General features: G+C 33.2%; 1 protein-coding gene across 1 annotated transcript; it reads right to left on the minus strand.

Moving 5' to 3' along the window:
• Positions 1-401: 401 nt before the first annotated feature.
• LOC149418746 (protein sneaky-like) lies at positions 402-20,959 on the minus strand. The gene is made up of 5 exons (XM_089639154.1): positions 20,846-20,959; positions 14,610-14,799; positions 13,171-13,367; positions 2,120-2,332; positions 402-698 (listed from the first exon to the last, which is right to left on the minus strand). Exons 1-5 carry the CDS (start codon positions 20,957-20,959, stop codon positions 486-488), a joined length of 927 nt encoding a protein of 308 aa, XP_089495280.1. The 3' UTR covers positions 402-485.
• Between the last annotated feature and the right edge of the window lie 1,656 nt (positions 20,960-22,615).

The following is a 22,615-nucleotide window of genomic DNA, read 5'->3' on the forward strand; positions in this document are numbered from 1 at the left end:
ATTTACAGCAGATGAAATGCCAAACAGTCGAGTTAAAACAGGATTTCGTTAAAAACAGACAAATATTTGCATTCTAATCTTATAAAAATAAGTAAGTACTCACTCCAACATGACTCCTTCTTTCCGCAAAGATTGCAATTCTTCAGTTCAAATATCTTCAGCCAGGCGCAACATTTGGGGTATTTTTTGGGCGCAAACAGCTGCTCACCGGGCTTCGTCGTGAGCATGGCTTCCGAAGCCAATTCTTTTATGACATTTCGAATATACCTTATGAAATTTTTTCGGGCTTTCAAGGTATTGTTGTATATAAACAGTATTCTCTGCTTTTCTCGTTTTCGATAGAAAAAAGAGCAAATTTTTCTGAAATTTAATTGACAATCTATGTATCAATATCAGCATTAAGGAAGTGTATAAATATGCATCAATATACAAAATCCTAGAGTTCTAATTGGGCGACCGATACAACAATCTACAGTTTCAAATTATTACCTGCGTAGTCTTGAAATGTAAAAGTCTATCAATACAAGAATGACCAACAAAGCGTACCCAAGGTACAGTTTATATAGCCACATTGTGTCCATCATAGATGGGTTAGGAAGGCATTCGGTGGTGGTTCGAGTTACCTTTACTTCCTTGCTTATATTAAATGTTTTCAACATTGACCTGACTATTTTAGCAACAAAGCCCGTTCCCTTTATCTAAAACAATAAAAATTACAAATTGATAAGTAACATTACCACGTGAAATGGCTGAACACATTCAAGTCGGTGCTCAGTATGTTGAAGTCAGTTTCAGGCAAATCAGTGCAGATTCATTGAAAAGATACTGTAGTGCTCTCTCAGTAATCAGTCGCTAGATTATTCGACAACTACTATAATCTGCCATTATTTTTTTTCGTTGAAAGCACAAAATGACGGTATTTGTCCGTCAAATTCAGTGGTCCGCCGTGTGCCTAGAATCATGTGCCAAGCTTTGTACAGGGACAGGTTGGGTTATCTTACCCTTACACACACAGTTACTTTAACCGTTTGAGTGCCAATCGTCGACTTTCGTCGATTCGTGTTTTAACGAAGATTGCCGATCGTCGATTTCCGTCGATTTCCGTCGATTGCGTCAGTCGTGTTCTGATTCGCGCGTACGTCGGGTGTGGTGCTGCGGCGTTGGTAAATATTATTCTAATATTATCTTAATAGTTGTAAGATCGTAGTAAACCGTTTAAATTTCAGATTCATTTATTATTTTTTTTATCTTAGTTAATTGAAAAAATATAACGTCGAGGGCGTCCTCTGAAATGTCTCACAGCGACGATTTCCACTCCTCTAATTCAAATTCGAGTAAGAGTAGCTCTGATGAGAGTGATGTCATACCTGTGTTTCCCAACCGCAGGATGCGAATTTCCAGTAATTCTTCGGATCGTGACCAAGAAATGGCGAGTAACACCGGAAATTACTCATTTTCAAATGTACCTCCCGGAACCAATTTTTCTACCGAAATTTCTCATTTTTTCGAAACGCCTGGACTTCGGGATCCTCCTCCGCGTGATTCTAAACCAATATTCTTTAATAAAACACGGAAAAAATCATCGAAATCCTTGAAAATTCAAAGAATTTATGGGGTTTTAAAAAATATATATAGTTTCATAAAAAATAATGTTTTTTTGGTGGCATTTTACAAGCAACTGTATGAATTTTTTGGCACTCAAACGGTTAATACCACAGTCTAGCTTGCAAGAGCTGACCATTTTACCAGTCACCAGGGTTCATTATTATTGTTTAGGACATTTCCTTTAGATCTCTGTGTATTCTGGCAACTATCGCATGTATTTTTGTTCGTTTCGTTCTGCAACGTGTTTTGTTTGAATAAATTTATAAAATGGTGTCTTATCGCATTCGAAAACACGACAATTTAACTGTTTATACCAAAAATGAAAATTTTATGTAAGATCAATGGTGGTGTTTGTTTTTACGCAATACCTGTTTTCCTTTTTGAGCACATTTTGTATTTATATACTATAATCCGCCACTTTCACTAATTGGACACTTGTCCGGTTTTTGGGGTGGTGGATAGTGAGAAAGTACTGTATTAAATTGATAATTTGTGGAAATGAAATGTGAACTACCTGAAGAGATATGTTGTGTGATCCTTGTTGTTGTATGGTCATATCAGCATTCTTCCTCACTATATCCAAGGCATCGTAGAAGAGGTTGTCCAGCAGAACGAAGATTGTGGCTGTAATAATCTCCATGACCAGTCTCATCAGCTGCTGGACCATTGTCATACGGTTGGTAGGCCCGCAGCGAAAAGAGTACTCATTAATATACTTGGTTTCCACCTGCAGAAAAAATCCTATTACATTAAGCGCTTGTTATATGCCAGCGGATTTTCTCAAACTGTCAAAATCTCTTCATTTTTTTGTCGCTAGAGGGCGGTAGTTGTACATTAATGAACATGTCAAAATACAACGTCAAATGTGCGTTCATCATGTCGCCAACATCACGTACGCAATCGGAAATCGGAAATATTAAGTAAAACAAACAGCTTAGTAAAAAGGTATGACTTATTTGCAGAACCTACTATTTTGGTAAAGCGTTTACTTTGGCATTTTTTATAAATTTTTATCATTCACTTGCTGTTGTTAAATCTAATTAGATTTGAACGGCTTTTGGCTTTACGAATCGCATTAGGAAACATTTCCTATACAAAGAAAGCTTGTTTTGCACGGTGTTCGGAAACTCGTGGTATAAACGGTATAACTTGTGAATGAATCTACCTTTCATTTAAAGTCAATTTTGGGTTATGATTTTTTTTAATTTGAGCTTTCGTTTTCGAGAAAATCGAAGGCGGATTTATTTGGTAGATTTAAAAATTTTATATTTGATAGAATATCTATACATATTAATAATATTGACCTCGAAAAATAAAAGAAAGTTTTTTTTAAATTTATATATTTGTTAAATTATACAGTGTTAACTAAACAATAATCTGTTTTAACCATGGCAGTAGCTATCGTGCAAGGCATACTAGTACTGTATCAAAATATAACGGCCGGCATAGTCCAGTGGTAACGCATTGGACTGCCATTCCGAAGGTCGCGGGTTCGAACCCGGCGTGCGCAAATAAATTTTATTTGATTAATTTGTGTTATTTCACAATTAATTAATTATTAAAATAATATATAGTATATTTGCGGCACGTTCCAGATTGGAAGATACTACCAGTATCGCCCTGGTGTAAGACCACCATTCAGAATTGAAACGTTGCTCCAAATGGCTTTAGCCGTGTTTAGTGACTTGATCTGAATAGCCAGGTACTTCCCCACCTTCCTCTTTCCCTTCCCCACTTACCTTCAGCCTCACAACATCCCCCAATTGGGGATGCCATAGTCTCACTGGCTCCAGACGGGAGCAGTTGGGACTCTTGTGAGGTTTTCACTATAAAAAAATATAAAAAATAACTAGCCGTTGGAAATAATAGTTATATTCATTTAACGACCAACGCTATTGAAAAAAATTACGTCAATGGGTTGAAATATAATACCTAAATACAAATATTACTCAACGAATCCACGATTCGACCTATTGTTTAAGATGTTTTGACGCGTAATAAATATATGAAATGGTGAATCATTTAAATTTACTGAATTTAAAGTTACTGTTCTTTATACAAATAGAACGGCGTCATATGCGCCTCACAATTTTTGCCTCATTTGGGTGTTTAAAATGTTACCTGGCTATTATAGACTTAGAGGCCTTGTGTTTTCTCGGTAGGGAAAAAATTGTTTCCTAAAAAACCCTTATTATTTGGAACTTTACAACACAATACATAGATAGAATACCTTTGATTTGACAAAGTGTGAATGGTTACGTGTGTATACGCAGAAAGGTGATATAATCGTAAATTTACTTAAAAAGTTTTTTTGTCTGTTTAATCTAAAGATAAAAAAACGGTAATAAACTTTTTTACTCCTTATATTAATACGCCTTACCATGTAAGGTCGGAACAGTGAAAAACTTGACTTGTTATAACTTAAAAAGGCTGATTTTACCAAACTAAAAATGATCCGGTGTGAGACGGTAATTTGTGGTCTAATTACCAAACGTGTTCTCACAATTTAGACAGAGCGTAAAGACAACGAATTCTCACACACACCTGCATAAAGAGCGCGCCAGAACATCATGAACTTCGTGCTAACCGTTAGGAATAAAAACGCATATTGAATGTTGGATTTTACACGTTTCAAAGAATTTGACACTTGAAAATATACAATGCGACAAATTTATATGAAAAAAGAGAATTTGTGACTACTTACTGTTTTTGTAGCTTCTTTAGATTATTGCAATGCTTCAAGTGAGTCGGTATTCGGCTTTTCGACCCATTAATGAAACATTTTGATGGCATTTTCGAAATATATACGCCGTGAAACAGGGAGCGATAGTTTCACTACCGTTCACGGGGGCTTCTCACCCGTAATAAGTAAAATACTGTGAAATGTCTTGAAAATTAGGTGCAAGATGAAGTATTTATTTAATTGTTAATATCCACAGATATCATAACGATAATAAGAGGCCATACTTCTACAGATGTGTGTATTATATACATATTTTAAATTAAAAATATTGTGTAAAACCGTTATTAATGCGATAATCATGGATCGAAGTTTTAAAAGTGGGTTGTATGGTGTATCAATGTTTTTATTTTTTATAGTCGAATGCCTACAACAACTACAAAAAAAATAGGCAGACTGAAAAATAATAGTCCATTAATTGGTAACAAAAAATATGAAGTCTGAGAATGACATACGAAAGGTAGTATTAAGCCGTTTTAGAGAGCCGTTTTCCAGCAAATCACCATTCTGCCCTATAACCCACTCTTAACACAAAAACAGCAAAGAATTGCTTCATTAACTCGGCGGAACTCGCTACTAGGTTAAATTGAAAATATTTTTTTTAGCTTGCCACATTGATCCACGCCATTTTAGGTACCTTTCCGACGCGTACACCGCTCGGCAATCAGTTGACGCCACATGTTAGTGTTTCTGGGTATTGGTTAATGAGAATTTTATGTTAACTTTTGATAAATACATCTGGACTTTTTATGAGACATTAAATATCTACTACCATAGAGTTCATTTTGTTGTTTTTTTTTAACCTAATTTTTGGGGGATTTAATGAACTTTTTTGTTTATTTTTTTAAGTAGTTAAATAAAGCTTTATTAAGATATTTAGCTATTTGAATAATTAGTATATTAAGGTTTTTATAATATGAAAAAAAAATATATTTGAGGAGCTGCATGCAATAGCAACTTAAACGCGCACAAGCAATTTTTGCTCCCATCTTTTTGGTATTTCAAATCCCTTCTTTATCTGCTATGTAAGCTACACGCAAAAGTTTGAACACTGTTTCAAAAAAACTTTGAATGCGTTTTACTCAAAACTGCATTTTTATTCATACATATTATTCGCCCATATGGGCTTTTATAAACATGCGATATACATAATAATTTAGTGGAACAGTAATTATGAAGTCAAATTTGCTATAAATTATATAGAACCCACGTAGAAGAATAGTATTATGCTAATCTTAATTATTATTATGAGGTAAGTTATTATAGTCTTCTCGTAACTATATATATATTATTGTTTATTTTTTTTAAATAATTTCTTTATTTATTTTTCGGAATAACTTTATTGAGTAAAACCTCAAATTGTAATATTTAAATATTGAAGACAATATTAGTGATTTCTAAACGAAAATCTGAATGTTTCAGATTTTCGTTTAGAAATCACTAATATTGTCTTCAATATTTAAATTTCTTTATTGGTTTAACCTTTTACCCGCTAAAAAATTATACCTAAGCGGTTGCCTCCACGCGGCACATTTTATGTTTATGAATTTTTTGTCGAATGTTATTTTCATATCGACCATTTTATGTAAACAAAATCATAATCTGAATTATTAACTATCATAAAATCTTCCTCCAACATCGAAGTATCAATAAACATTCACTTGAGATAAACTGAAATAAAGATAATGCCATAATTGTGTTAATATAAACACACTTAGTGATTCCAACCGAAACAAAGAATCCCTCAGATGGCCGACTGTAGCGACGTACGATGTAACATATAGGTACCTACCTACTTGTGTAGAGAAATACGAGTCCTTAGGCGGGCCACTGCGCCGACGCTCTGGTTTAAGTTTATATTTCTTTTTTCACTGACTTCACTTAGTTTTTCTTTAGTTGACATTTTATTGACGTTTATGCTGTGAAATTATTATATATTGTTTTCACTGCGATAAATTTGCAATAATATGAAGGTACACTCGCGACAATAGTAAAAAATATATACAAAAATACACTTATAATTTTTAAAAAGTTTTTGTAGTTTTTTTTTTCGTGGTAAATACTGAAACATGGGTAAACACATAATGTCACATTAAACTCTGAGCACATATATCTTGAATATTTTTTTACTTTAGTTTTCAGTTTGGAGTTGGTACAAACACGACATAGCCGACATGGGTTTGCACGTTTTGCCGTTGAGGGTATTATGTCTGGCATGTGTTTCGCTAATCCTTTGGCTGACAAACGGAGTGGATCATCAGAAAAACGTGACGTAAATTGAGATGGTTCACTGTATTTTTCTATTAATTGTCTTATAACTTTCAATTGAAAATCTGCTAATGTAGTATTTTTTCCGGTAACCTTGTTGAAGAGCGTGTGCGAATTTAATAAATAAAGATCTATTATATGGAAAACCACTTTTTTGTACCATTTTATTGACTTCCTCATGCATTTCAAACTGCTCAACATCATGTCGGTTTTGTCGACTGCGCCCATATGTAAATTGTAATCCAAGATACATTTTGGTTTAAATATTGGTTCATTTGTTTCCATGTTAACTCTTCCTATTGGAGATGAAGAGCTGTCGTGTATAGTTGTGATCATGTGAATTTCACGCTTATCTTGCAATTTTAAAGCTAACAGTGGTCCACGGTGTTTTGCCTCTATTTCCCCCTTTTTTAATTTTTCGAAACTTGGCATGGTCTTTCTATTTTTGCGCACTGTTCCACAAGCATTAGTTTTCTTGCTATGAAGAAAATCAAATAGTTTTGGGCTGCTATACCAGTTGTCGACCCAAAGATTATGTCCTTTACCTAAATAATTTTCGAGCAATGTCGTTACGACAGCTCCCGAAACGCCAAGGCACTGATTGTCTGTTATGTCCGTACCTTCACCAACGTAAATAATAAAGTCTAAAACAAAACCAGTCTTACAATCGCACATGACAAACATTTTTATTCCGAAACGGTGACGTTTAGAAGGTAAATATTGTTTAAAAGCTAGCCTACCCTTAAAAAGAATCATGCTTTCGTCGATGCACAAGTTTTCTTCGGGTACCAATGTCTCTTTGAATATTTTTCTGGTGTGATCAACTAACATTTTAATTTTATGCAATTTGTCACCAGGGATTTGTGTTCTAGAATCACAGAAGTGTAACATTCTATGTGAAATCTCGTACCGATCCCTTGTCATGGTTTTTCCAAATATGTTATTCGACATCAAAGGATCGGTAGACCAATGCTCTTCTATCGTCAGATGACGATTTCTGGTCATTAACATAGTCAAAGCAAAGTAAATATACATTTCTTTAACCGATGTCTCCACCCATCTGTTGAAGCGAGAATGTTTGGATGGTGGTCCCTTTTCAAGAACAGCCAGATAAAATTTATTAGTCTCTTCAACAATTTTCTCCATTATCTCATTATTTAAAAAATATTCAAAATATGCAACTTAATGTAATGTAGACGGATTAACTCCAGACAAGAAGTCATCAAATTCATAAACAATTGGTACAAAAGGACCTGTACTCCAATTGTTAACTATTTCTTCAGGAATAACATTTGATGCCTGTTCTGATGAAGTACTGGGGTGAGATGGCAAAGTCAAAGGTTCAGCAGAAGAAGTTGATGGCTGAACTGACGGCATTGAGGTATCACTTTCATATTGCTCATCAATAACAATATCTGTGTCGTCATCATTTATTTCAAAATCACTATCCGCATCTAACATTGTTTCATATATTTCAATATCAGATAGGCCACGTTTCGACATTTTGAGGGTTGTTAACCTTTTAAATGCCAGTAGGTAGAAGTGTAGCTGTGCACAGCAGGCCTAGAATGCGAGTTAACTCGCTCTTGGCACAGAAGCGGTTAAAAAAAGTTTTTTTTAAATTCATACGCAACAGGAACGTAATATAAAACACAAACACAAAACAAAATATTTTTAAATCGAATTAGTCACTTTAAAATAATTATGTACACAACAAAATAAAAAAAATTTCAAAGTGGATATCGACGCACAAGTCTTATTACGATTGGTACGGGGTTCACGCCAGAGACACTAGCTTCTTTGCGCGCGTGTTTCAAAACTGTGACTGACGGCAATCGCCGGGCTCTCGGTTTTATTAATTTTATAAGATAAACAATGAAGTAGTATATACAAATTCTCAGAGATGTCGCAACACAAATGAATATTCTTATTTTTAAAATAAATTTCGAACGAATACGGTATACATGTGCTTGGAAAACGAAGTCGAAACTTGAAAATGACTAAAGTCAGCCACCGCGTGGTGCAAACGATTTGAAGAAATGACTAAAGTCAGCCACCGCGTGGTGCAAACGATTTGAAGAAATGACTAAAGTCAGCCGCCGCGGGGAAAAGATTAAACATGTACAATTATAATTTATACATAATACAATTTTTTTTTTTTTTTGTTAATTCGGAAACGGTATCGTAACCAGAGATGTGCAAAATGGGTACCCAAAACCATTTGAAATGCAAAATGGAAATGGGTCAAAACTTTTCCATTTGAAAATGCAAAATGCAAAATGGTTTTTAGAAAAGCATTTCAAATGCAAAATGCAAAATACCTATTTTCAAAATGCATTGAAAATGCAAAATGGTTTCTCAGGTCAAACAATCAAAATAATTATAGAATTTTTAAACAATTTTGTCATTTAATAATGGACATCAATGTAGAACAAACATATTACATGATGGTAAATCCAGAAACACCACGACTACAGATTATGAAACCACAAAAAATTTGCGCGGGACTAATGTTGCCAACGTAAAAACATAGAAACTGCTAAATCTAACATTTAATATTACAGTGTCATGGCCCCATGTTCAGTATTTGAATCAGTATTTTTTGTAATGGTATCACTCGATTGCCAGGGCTCCTACCAGGGAGCAACTTGACAAATGGAAAGTATCTCTCATAGCGAGGTTGAGGACCGACTGATATTTGGGGCTTATCAAAAAAAGATGATTGGAGATAGTAGGAAGAATGTTACAAAAAAAGCATTTAAAATGGAAAATGCATTGAAAAAAGCATTTAAAATGCAAAATGCAAAATGGAAAATACCCATTTTGCATTTTGCATTTCCATTTGAAATGGATTTATTTGAAATAAAGCACATCTCTGATCGTAACACACCTTTTTTTTGAGCAAACGCTCGTGTTAAAAAGGTGGAGAAACGTAATTAATTACTATTTTAACAATATTATTATTTTAAACAAAGAAAATTGAAATAAACTTTACAAACAATTTTGTGTAAAATTAATAGAAAAAAAGAGGAGAGAAAAAAGAAGAAAATAAGAAAGCAGAGAAAAGGATATCTAATATTATTTTAGAGAATTATGATATTATTTGAAAAGTGTAAGAATTGAAGAAATTCTACTGAATTATATTTTTAATTGTGTTTTTGAATTTAACGTAATTTTTTTGTAATCTTACATCTGGAGGTAATTGGTTAAATCATTTCAATCCACTATATTTATAAAATTGTTGAGCAGTGGTGGTGTTGCAGCACGGGGTGGTTATAGAACCATGCACATTTGGTCTGTTGCTGTTCGAAAAAAGTGTATGGTTTTCGTTGTTGAAAGAATCTTTATGAATTTGTAAAAGTGATGTTTTTTAGAAATGATTAGCAGAGAAGGGACTTTAAATAATCTGATGGTGGGGTAATCATATAACTTATTTTTATTAATATTCTCTGGAATATTTTCTAAAGGCAAGAGAGAGATTTTGAATGCATCACCCCAGCCAACAATTCCATATTGCAATAAAGATTGAATCAGTGAAAAGTATATGGTTCGTAATAGTTTTAGATTTAAAATGTTTCATATTCTAATAAAAATGTACATTAATTTTCTTAACCTTTCTACTGTCGCATTGATTTGTAATTTTCACTTAATGTTACTGTTTAAAATTACACCAAGGTATTTAACATTAGTTTTAACTGTGAGTACAGAGCAGTCAGGTTTACATAGATGTGAATTGATATTACAGTTATATGAGTGTATACATATGTTTAAATTCTCAGGGATAGCATTTTTATTGAGAGTGAAAGGTATTATAAATGTTTTGTCAGTATTTAATGATAATAAGTTTTGGTTGAACCATTTTTTAATTAAGTTTATATCTAATTATTGAAGACAATATTAGCGATTTCTAAACGAAAATCTGAAACAGAAAAATCAGAAAAGGATACGGTCACATCTAGGACTCGAACCCAGGACCCTTGTCTTTCCGGGACACCGCTCTACCAACTGAGCTAATGGGACCCTATCCCCCTCGGTCACTTTTAACTGTATCATACTTCGAATAAGAACTACCAACATTGTGTTCATTTTTCACCGCACATTTTTATTGGCAACTATCTTTATGTATGATCGCAAGATTCAACCCGAACTAAATGCAATCTAGACAGCGTCTTTTTAGATAAACCTATTTTATTTTTTTTATTTTTAATGTGCGACATCTATTGACTTTTTTCTGCAAGTCTAGAATGAATATTTATTTTTCGGAATAACTTTATTGAGTAAAACCTCAAATTGTAATATTTAATTATTGAAGACAATATTAGCAATTTCTAAACGAAAATCTGAAACAAAAAAATCAGAAAAGGATACAGTCACATCTAGGACTCGAACCCAGGACCCTTGTCTTTCCGGGACACCGCTCTACCAACTGAGCTAATGGGACCCTATCCCCCTCGGTCACTTTTAACTGTATCATACTTCGAATAAGAACTACCAACATTGTCTTCATTTTTCACCGCACATTTTTATTGGCAACTATCTTTATGTATGATCGCAAGATTCAACCTGAACTAAATGCAATCTATACAGCGTCTTTTTAGATAAACCTATCTTATTTTTTTAATTTTTAATGTGCGACATCTATTGACTTTTTTCTGCAAGTCTAGAATGAATATTTATTTTTCTTATTTATTTTTGCAAGTCTAGAATGAATATTTAGTTGGTAGAGCGGTGTCCCGGAAAGACAAGGGTCCTGGGTTCGAGTCCTAGATGTGACCGTATCCTTTTCTGATTTTTCTGTTTCAGATTTTCGTTTAGAAATCGCTAATATTGTCTTCAATAATTAAATATTACAATTTGAGGTTTTACTCAATAAAGTTATTCCGAAAAATAAAAAGTTTATATCTAATTCGATCTTTCCTTGAGTTTCAAACCAGGTTAAACCCTCAGCTAATAAAGCTGTATCATCAGCATATGAGATAAGTTTAGATGCGATAGGTATTTGAAAAATATCATTGACATAAATAATAAATAGAATAATAAATATTCCGTGTGGTTGAACATATCTACTATTTCTGCGAAAGTATTGCCAACTGCATGCAATCCAGGTACAAGTGAGTATCTAAATAACTCAGTCCTGATAAAAAGAATTTGCGATTGAGTAGTTCTAGTTGAATTTTACAGATTTTGGAAAAAAAGAGCATTTACTATCGCAAAACTTATACTTACAGACAAAAGCACACATTTAACGTTCCTCACTGCAACATCAACTCAAAACAAAACACTTTCAATCACCGCGCTTCATACACGTACTTCAGTACTTTCAACACCTTTGGACAGTTTGCAATGTTTTCTGGGTATTTCAAATGCGCTATATAGGTACATCTTATTTTTTGATTTTCTCCAAAAAAAATTACTGTTTTAGAAGTAAGATAAAATTATCTTTTCAGCATACGTATTTAAAATAAACATTACTATTTCTAAATAATAAAGTTTTAATATCAAACGTGAAAAATGTTGTCAAAAACCAGATTTTTACTCCAATCATAGAAAAATTGAGAGAACTCGATATTTGGAAAACACGTAATAATTTGTAAGAAAACTGTACCTTCAATTTTATCTCGTTCATACATAATAATTTTAAAATTTAAACCGATTGTTACGACAGCGGCGCGAAACATAAATTATTCATTTTGGCTATTATGGCTTTCAGTATAAATATTTGAGGCAAACTGGAAAAAATTATTACTTATCTTTCTAACTTCAAAAAAATTAAATATTTCCGCATGATAGAAAAAAAAATTTAAAGAAGGTAGACTTCGCGTCCGAAAAGGTTTTTTCTAATTTTCTCTTATTTAATAAACAATCATAACCAAAATTTCCTCTGAAATCATAAGATTTGTAAAAAGTAGAGATTAATTCTATTGGTAAGAATAACTTATCTAATTTAATGTTTCAAAAGACTGAAGACCAACTTTGCGTCCGAAAAAGGATGTTTCTAATTTTCTGTCTAATGTTTAAGAAATCATAAGTTTTGTAAGTAGGTACTTAAATATCTACCTACTTAATTACAAACAGTAAATATTTTATGTAATTCAAATAAGGAATTATACAATTTGTCCTTAGATATGTCACTTTCATTTCAAACTTTCTTCATAGGTACCTACCTAATAATGATAATTCTGATTTGACAGGTTGTAGTACAATCCGTGCTCATGCAAACTTTGGCGGCATAAAAATATAGTATTCAACACGGCTACCATCTTGAACTGGAAACAAAATGTAACTTATCCCTTTGCAACCGGTAAAAAATTTTAAAATTGTGATGGGCCACATTGTTAAAGCTCTTAGTTATGATCTCATAGGGCTGGGCGACTTACTGGTTGAAACATGGGCGCTTGAAAGTACCCTAAATAAGCAGCTCCCGCACGTTCAATCGACACCGGTTCCGTTCACAAAAACAAATTTATTTTCTGTCTTCAAACACAAACTCACTCTCGTATGAAGCCGGTTGTAAAGGGTTATGTGGTGTTAACATTAAAAAAGGTTTTTTTAGTTACCTTGTCCATATAATCCAAGGGCAGTATATAAAGTTTCCCGGCCTTTTGGCGTCTGTTGTCAACTTTCCTAAAGTACTGCGTGATGTAAATGTTATCATAGTCTATTTTGATCAGGTATCTGTCGTTGTATTTCTGACTTACAAACATCAGGCGGACGCACATCAGGGCCATTAGGATATCAATTGCCTTCAGGATGCCTTCAAAATAAAGACAAGCAATGTCAGTTACAAAGAAGACCAATATAAATGCCATAAAATTACTAACTGAAAAACTGTGTGATTTGAAAAGCTGCAAGAAATTGGTGTTGCACACAATGTGTCCCAAATACTTTACATTTGATTTTTAACCTATACCCTAAACCAGCGGTTCCCAATTAGTTTTTCCTGAGTACCACTTCAAGAAAGAGCCCAAACTCGCTTACCCCTTGTAGCCAAAAGTCCGTACCGCACGGTGTTTGTACAGTGCGTGCATGTACTCCTTCAAACAACCTTACATACTCCTTGGGGTATGTGTACCGCTAATTGGGAACCACTGCTCTACTATCACTAAGAAAAACGTGAAAGAAAAAAGAAGCACTCAGTAGGTACTTTGCAACATCATGCATGTTGCATAATGCAATTAAAAGAATTTGGTATTATGTAGTCTGCTCAATACAATACACCACGCTGTGATGGTCTATCAAACACTTTCACTACATGATATATTGAATGAGCATACTAATGTATTGGTATTAGTCTGCTCAATACAATACACCACGCTGTGATGGTCTATCAAACACTTTCACTACATGATATGTTGAATGAATATACTAATGTATTGGTATTAATTATTATATTTGGTAATAATTATTGGTATTAGTCCGCTCAGTACAATACATCACGCTGTGATAGTCACATACACTTTTACATGATGATGTATTAAATGAGCTTACTAATGTATTGGTATTAGTTTGCTCAATAAAATGCATCATGATGTGATAGTGGTTCCATGATTAATCAACACATTGACAATTCAACATACTTTTAAAAAGTGATATAAAGTCATTAGAAAAGATGAAAAAAAAAAAAATTTATACCTAACCTAACCTAACCTACTTAACCCAGTTAATAAAGTTTTTGTTTCATCACTTTCCATGACTTTATATAACTTTTTAAAGATGTGGTGAATTATAATTTTGATGATTTATCCGGTCACCGTGATAGTATATCATACATTCTAGACAAAAAAAACTGTGCAAAAGTGAAGTTCTCAAAAATAATCTTTCTAAATATAAAAATGGCTACTGCCTAAAGGAGTAGCTAAAATTCAATGAAAAGATTAGTCCGTAAAGCCAATAATTAGAAAACAAGAACTGCCCATTTTTATTCGCTCTAGATAGCGTTTAATATTAGTTTTACAAGTAAAGAATAGAACATGTTTTCTTTAAAAAATTAACCTACATGCGAGAAAAGATTTTTTCCCTTTCAATTCGTCCTTAATCAAAGTAGCAGCTTCACGGGCATTGTGCAAAAAGGTATTATCCATGCCTCCTTTTAGATTGTATACTACTTTAACATTATCGGTATCATTCTGGTAACTTTTCTGAATCGCCAGCAACCTTTCATAACTGCTGCCCATCGTTTTGTCGATCTGAAACATACATAGTAATTATGTAATCATAGACATGCATTAACCTTGATTCGGTGTGACGGAGTTTCCTATCGGCTACGCAAGATTTTTACTCGTCATGTGCCAGCGTTGCCAGATGGCAACGGCATTAACTTTTCATGGATTTTTATTCTTTGAATTCTGTTGGTAGCTTATTGAAATCAATCATAATCGCTTGTCAACAAAATAGTCATAAGAGAAATTTTACATTACATTATTCAACACAAGTCAATATAATATTTGAGATAGGCTCTATCATTAATAAGATATTAATAATATTTACAGAAAAACGTCAAATTAATTAATTTTTATTTAGAAAAACTTATTGTGAACTTTAAAAAGACTGGGTTACTGTAAGGAGAGTAAGGTAAACGTGGGATATATATTATGTAATCCATCTACGTTGGAAGAGGTGAACTTGTACGTCCATAAAAACTATACTCGTGGAAGATCTTATGTAAAGGTTATGCTCCAAAAGTGAGAACTTTTGGTTAACAGAACGCCCTAATCAACAGAGCGGTTATTGTTCACATTTTTAAAATCACTAGAGACAGTTTATCGACTACCTTTTGACTCATGTCACCGAGCTAGTGACACGTGTATTTCTCTTTTGTTGTGTTTTCTTATGATCCTTTTTCAGTTATAAATTTTAGTTGTAAGTCACTAGTAATAAATCTTAGCTGTATGTTAACTATTTATATATACATGTATGGCAGGCAGGCGGCGTTTATTTGATTTTTACACAAATCTACAGTTTCGTTCCGAGATTGATAAAAATCTAAGATATAGGTTAAATAAATTAAATCGAAAAGCACTATTGAGTCGATTTTCCCACAAAAATAGCACTACATAAACAATCCAATCATTATTATTAAAACATTTCTGGTGGGTATTTTTTGTGCTGGCGCTACGTTGTCTCCGGGTGAAAATAAAAGTCGCGCCGCGAGAATTTCTTTAATTTGTTTTGAATCGCTATATCTTAGAAAATATTTTAATAAAAATTTCTACCTAGTAACTCAGCATACCCAAGCTTTAAAAGCACTAAATGAAAATCGAATATTATTTGAAATGCAACTCAATTAACCTTGTAATGTTTATTACGGTCCGCCTACCGGAACTTGCCCATACCTGCTTTCTTTACATACTCCCGACATCTCTCGCTCGCTTCCACATAGGAGTTGAGTGGGACGGAACAGAGATAGAGATTCGAATCGGGTTTCACGGTCATTAAAATCCACATTCCAGGAATTGAATTATTACAGTAATAAATGATATACTAAACGTAAACGAAAGGCACGAAGATAAATGTAAAACGAAGACTTGCATTACGATTCGATAATTAGGTACATATAGCTGGGACCTTTACAACGAGATTGGTATGTAATATTCATATAAAAACATTAAATAATTCTGTCTTTTCTGCCATTGAAATGAGGCCGGCGCAAAAGGTAGAACTACCTATCTCGCCGTTAGGCATCAATCGATCGAACGGGTAGAACTATCTTTCCCGCTCAAAGTGTGTTAATAATATCGATATTATGTGTACTGTGACTGACCGTATTCTTTCTGTTGCAAGAACCAAACACGCTGAACTCTTGGGCGATGTTGCAAATAAAGTCCAATTTCATAGGCCAGCAGTACGCCCATCCAATTGCCCAAACTGAAGCTTCTATGCAATCATCATAGGTTTTTGAAAATATTTTTATGCATGCTTTTGTTGCTATAAATAAAATAAGTATGTAGAATATTATAACAACGCATTCATATTAATATTTCTTATTTACTAACTAGCTCTACCCCGCCATGCGTTGCTATGGCTCATTCTGTTTGTGCAGTTAGAGAAACAATGGTGTGTGTTGCTTTTACGTCTAACAGATGGCGCTGTTTTTCAAAAAACCATGTTTATAATGTCACAGGTGACATCTATATAATACAGATTCGACCGATTGGTGGCTCAGTTAACATCGCGTTTGGGTCCCACCCAGGCGTAGTGTGTTCAATTCCTCGGCTGGCTAAGTCCTCCATCACAACACAAGGAACATTTTCCGCTCACTGTGGTGGTAGTAGGAGATTTTCAAATATTGTCAGTTTATTCGTAACCTGGGAATGTTTGTCTTTCTTTTTTAAAAAATAAAAACACATGCAAACATTATCTCAAAATTTCAAAGAAATTGGTGAAGTACTTTCGGAGATTTAAGATTTTGAATAAACGAACATTAAAATTTTTATTTATTTATATAAAACCAATTAAACATACCTCTACTGATCATATCTTCACATCTCAGTTCCATTTTCTTCTCATAATTCTTATTATGTTTAGAAGCAGGCAATTCATTGGGAATAGGTCTTGAATACACACAAAAAAGGTTAATATATTTATATAACCACTCGAGCGATGGGTGTGTATATATATATATGTTTGCCATATTCTTTAATTAATATCATTCCTCGGAATATTAACATAAAACTCGGAAAAATATGAACTCTGGAAAATGCGCTTTAAAGTTAATGAATCCACCTGAATTTCATCGTTTATCCCATGTTTTGAGGTTCCATAAACTTGGCACATTTTGGCAAGCGATCGCTTGTATATTTATATAACCACTCGAGCGATGGGTGTGTATATATATATATACAGGGTGTCCGGAAACTCGTAGTACAAGCGGGAAACTGGTGAATCTACATCACATTTGGAGTCGATTTTGTAGTATAATTTTTTTTTATTTGAGCTTTCGTTATCGAGTAAATCGAGTTTGAAGTTGATTTTTTTTTTTTTTTTTTTTTTTTTTTAATCAAATTCTTATAAATTATTACTGAAGATCAAAGTACCCAACTAATTAAAACTATTTGAAAGTAAAACAAATGAAGAAACTCGGATTTGAAGCATTATTTTGAAATCACCCTTCATTTAACCCGGTGTAATCATAAAATATTTCTGCTCTGCAGGGTTAAAACATCTGTTATTCAACCCTAAACACCAGAAAAAACTTTAACCCTAAAATAGCCGAAAAATATTTTTTTTTGGTTTTTTTTTTTTTTTTTGAAAATGCTCAAATCAAAAAACTTTATGTTTTTTTGGGTTCCCCATGTGGTGTAGATTCTCCAGTTTCCCGCTTGTACTACGAGTTTCCGGACACCGTGTATATATGTTTGCCATATTATTCAATTAATATCATTCTTCGGAATATTAACATAAAACTGGGAAAAATATGAACACTGGAAACTGCGCTTTAAAGTCAATGAATCCACCTGAATTTCATCGTTTATCCCATGTTTTGAGGTTCCATAAACTTGGCACATTTTGGCAAGCGATCGCTTAAGACGTTTTGCAAACTTGTCATAATATGTCAAAAATCATGCGAGTGGATAATATACATTACATAACTTATATGTAGGCTTAAAGTCAAACAACGTTCTCTATAAAAACATGCAAATAATTCTAGGTCGTAAACATCAAATACCGTCATATCCAACAATAGCCGTCATGGGATGCCTGGCAGATGTGAAACATCGAATTGATTTTTATTGAGGGAAGTGAAAATGAAAGTAAACAAGTTTATTACAATTACTGAAAACTTCAGCCGTAGTCATCGCCATGACTTGTTAAAAATACCACACAGCAGAACAGATGTTCTAGCACAACATGGCATGACACGAGGAACAGTGGATGTATTAAATTCCTTTTTAAGTAGCCTTAAGAGCTTTTAAGAGCCAGATGTTAAGAGTGTCAGAATGACAAATTGTACTACTGTAAATGGATTGATAATTTGTTGTAAAATAATAAAAAAAACTTTATATTTTTGATAATAAAACAATTTTTTTACTATTATTAAAAAAACACAAAGAAATATATCACAAATTAAAAATATATACATTTATACAATGCAGTTAGGTTGTATCGTAAACTAATAATATTTCAAAAAGAATTACCGCAGATTACTCAAGAAATTATCGATATTAAAGAAAGCCACAACAATAAACTTCACTTAGGAACGAAGAAAAATATTTGAGATTAGCTCCAGGACAACAAAACACCCCACAAAATTTACTCTTCGATGAGCCTTCCCCGCACAGAGTTTTGACGGCCGGGCGGAAAGGCTGGCTGAATGAAGCATCGTTTCATGCCACGCTTACTAAGCAAGAGTCGGTTTACCCCCCTAGGTGCGCCAAAATAAAATCCAAATAAATGGAAAATTTCTGAATGTATTCAAAAACCAAAAACTTTTTTGAAAATTTACTTTTTTCGTAATTTAAATTACTGATAATGAACAAAAAAAAAACACATTCGTTTTATTAGACAAACGTATTAGAAAAAAATAATGTAACCACACTTTTTTGTCATTTCATATAAAAATAATTAATAAAAAATTCACTCAAAATTAACATCAAATTGCGATCGGAACCTTTCGTTTCATAGAGATGTACAATTTAATTTGTGGTTAACTTCTAGATTTGAATATAAAACATGGTGTTTTCTCTTTTAACACTGTTTAAATCATTTTTCTCACTATGATAGTAAGGGAGACGTAATGAGTTAAGCCCTCGAATTGCTGTCTTTTTGTAGATAACTTTGTTTGACTTTAATCCCTCGATGTGTACATAATACGTATTGAGTTTTATAACTCATCTTGATTAATAATATTATGCAGCAGGATATATAATAATAAAAATACTATTGGATATTTAATGATTAACACCATATACTAACTTGTATTTTTCTTCTACTTTGACATTTGGTTCCACATTCTTATCTGGTTTATCAATCTCATCTCGAATTGGCTGCACCATATTTTCAATACCCCTTCAAACATAAAAAAATCTAAATTGATGTGTAAATATGTATTAAGCTTGTAGTAGTCTTAACTCTAAAGCAGAAAATCTGTTTGTTTGAAGCAGTAAAAACTAGACAGCGGCGAGCTATGGCAAAACGAAATGTGCAAAGCTTTTACTGTCTTGAATTTCTAGGTCAACATAATTTTGTATTTTCAAATCACAACGTAATTTTCACACAGTTGGTGGTGACACATTAACTACTCATAGCTGCTGTGAGGGCTGGCGTGCCTCATTCAAAAACTATGCACAACTGTTCGATGTTGCAGTCAAACTGCTTACCGTGGATATCAACTGTCACAGCCATCTGTGAACTAAGCCTTAGAACAGTTTTATACTAGACCAGCAATAATACTGGTCTATACGATTTCATACAGATTGCTGATATAGTTAATTGGCGGTACTCAAACCTTCTAAAATTGTAACACCTTTACAAAATGTCAACATAAGATTATAAAAAAATACACTAATTTTTGCAAGGATTAGGAGTGAGTCGTTCCAGCCGGAACGATTCCTCCAAGTTCACAAAATATAATGGAACAAATCTGGATTCACTCTCACTGGTTCCGAACTCACATTCAACCATCCTCCAACAATGGCAATTGTAATGTACTGCTGTACAGTGTAAGTATTGTTTTGATGTCAAATACATTTGTGTTCGGGAGTCTTCAAAAAGTGCTTGATTCGTTAAACATTAAGAGTTGTTCGTTATTAAGATAATGACAATAAAACTCTTACAGGGCATATGTCCATTCTTACTGAGACTATGAGTTATTCTGACGGGAACTAGAACTGTAAGTGAGCTCCCAACCTAGGAATCGGTTGCTGTCAGAACCATTCGGTGATCACCGAATGCTATCTCTGTTAGACGGTGCAAGCACCGCCATCTAAGAAAAACTCTTAACTAGATAATTATCAGGACGGGGCCTGTGGAATGGATTTTAAAATTGAAGACGGAACTATGTTTGATTGTTTAATGATTTACAATCGTTACTCCGCACGACACCAATCAATGAATTATAAGTGAATGGTAAGTAAATCTGATTCGTTAAAAGTTTGTCATTCTTTTAACTCCTATCGCTCCCCAACTCCGTTATATTCCACCGGGTTTTGGGCATTCCCGCCAAACGCACACAATGAGTTTCGTTCCACCGAACTCGGCGAGTTCGAGCAATCGAGACTATTTGGCTAAACTCACACTTCCAGCAAGAATGATATAATACCGAAAAGTATCCCTAATATCAGGATTCTTGGGCTTGATGTTGAAGATGGCCTGTGTGTACGGCTGGTACATGAGCTCCAGTCGTGTCATTGTGATGTTGCACTGCAATTGGGCACTGCACACAAACACGTGGATTATTTTCTCTCCATTGTTCAAAAGGTTATGCACAGGACCTGAATTAAATAAATAGATTCATTAGGTTTGCAAATTGTTATGATAACTACGAAACATCGAGGTTGGCAGCATTTGTCGTTGGAGTTAGATAATTCTGGGCGTGATCTAAAACCTACAGTGGTAGACTTGAAGCTAATTAGATCAAATTATGTTTAAAGTAAAAAAAAATTAAAACTAAGTTTTTTAATGTAAGTACAGAAATTTAAAACTAAGTTTTTTATGTAAAGTTTACTATGCCAAATTTAATCCATTGTATATCATGTTACTTTTATCCTATTTATGACAAAATCGGGATTTATTTGCAATAAGTATGTAATTTTGTAAAATATTTTATCTGATTTTTTGTAAAATTATCTTGGGAAACACATTTTCAAAGACATTCTACACTCAAAGAAAAATAATCCAGTATTAGCTAAGCAAATATAACAAACTGGGAAATCTAACAAACAGATTTAAACAGAATATATGTTATAATAAATCAATAAAATAAAAAAATAATCTATGCATTCATAGATTCATATAACTTTTTGCAATGATATGATAAATGTTATAATCTATGCATTCTTAGATTCATATAACTTTTTGCAAGTTATGCTTTAACATATTAAGATGAATTATTTGTTTGCACCCGAACATACGGAATATGAATAAATACTTTTGTATGCATAAAAACTCAACTCTTTCAACAAAGGCATACAAATACAATATTGTATCGGTGATTCAATCCATTATTGTATTTGTATGGTTTTCTTGAAAGAATTGAGTTTTAAAGGGTATTTTGATAAAATAATGAAATTAACACCATCTACGAAAGCGCATATTATAACTTATGTTACGTTTACCCCTGAGGGTAATCTGCTCTTTCATAGATAGCCCTGTTTTAATTATTTAAGAAAAAACATTTTTTGCAAGTTATGTTTCAAAATTTTCATTTTCGTTTGCTGTTTGCGTCCGTACACACACAATATGAATATTAATAAATAGTTTAGTCCACATAAAAACTCATCCTTTCAATACAATATTGTATCGATGGATTCAATCAAATAGGTGTAATTTTTATGTTATTTAAAGGAGTCACAGAGTCCGAGGAGGTGCAGACAAATTTATACTTATGCATAGTAGGTATACTTCAGGATAATAATGTCATAAAATAAGATATCAAAGGCATCTCCGTATTTAAAATTCCACAAATTTACCAGCTATGATGCAAGACAGAAGGAATGCCTTGAGAATATTCCGTCCAGTCTGCCTCAAGAGATATGGCAATATTAAAATGGATATACACCGTATTTGAACTGATATAACATATCCTAATGCTGAAAAAGAAAAGAAAACTTAATTAGTCAGTTTATGTCCACATCTGGAGGGAAGTCGAGCTGTGCTTTTCCATTCCTTTTGGCGCTGTTTTTAAAAAAAAAAAAATATATGTTTTTCCCCTGTAACGGGTGACATATATATGATACATATATGGAATATTTTCTGTTTCTGACATTTTCTTTTGTTGGTATTCCTTCTTGAAAAATAAAATAAAAGTATGTTTTATAAATAAAGTAATATTTAAAAAAAGGTAAG

The sequence above is a fragment of the Hesperophylax consimilis genome, chromosome 13 (genome assembly GCF_061612785.1).
Source record: "Hesperophylax consimilis isolate HC1 chromosome 13, BYU_Hcon_1.0, whole genome shotgun sequence".
In the NCBI taxonomy this organism is placed as follows: Eukaryota; Metazoa; Arthropoda; class Insecta; order Trichoptera; family Limnephilidae; genus Hesperophylax; species Hesperophylax consimilis.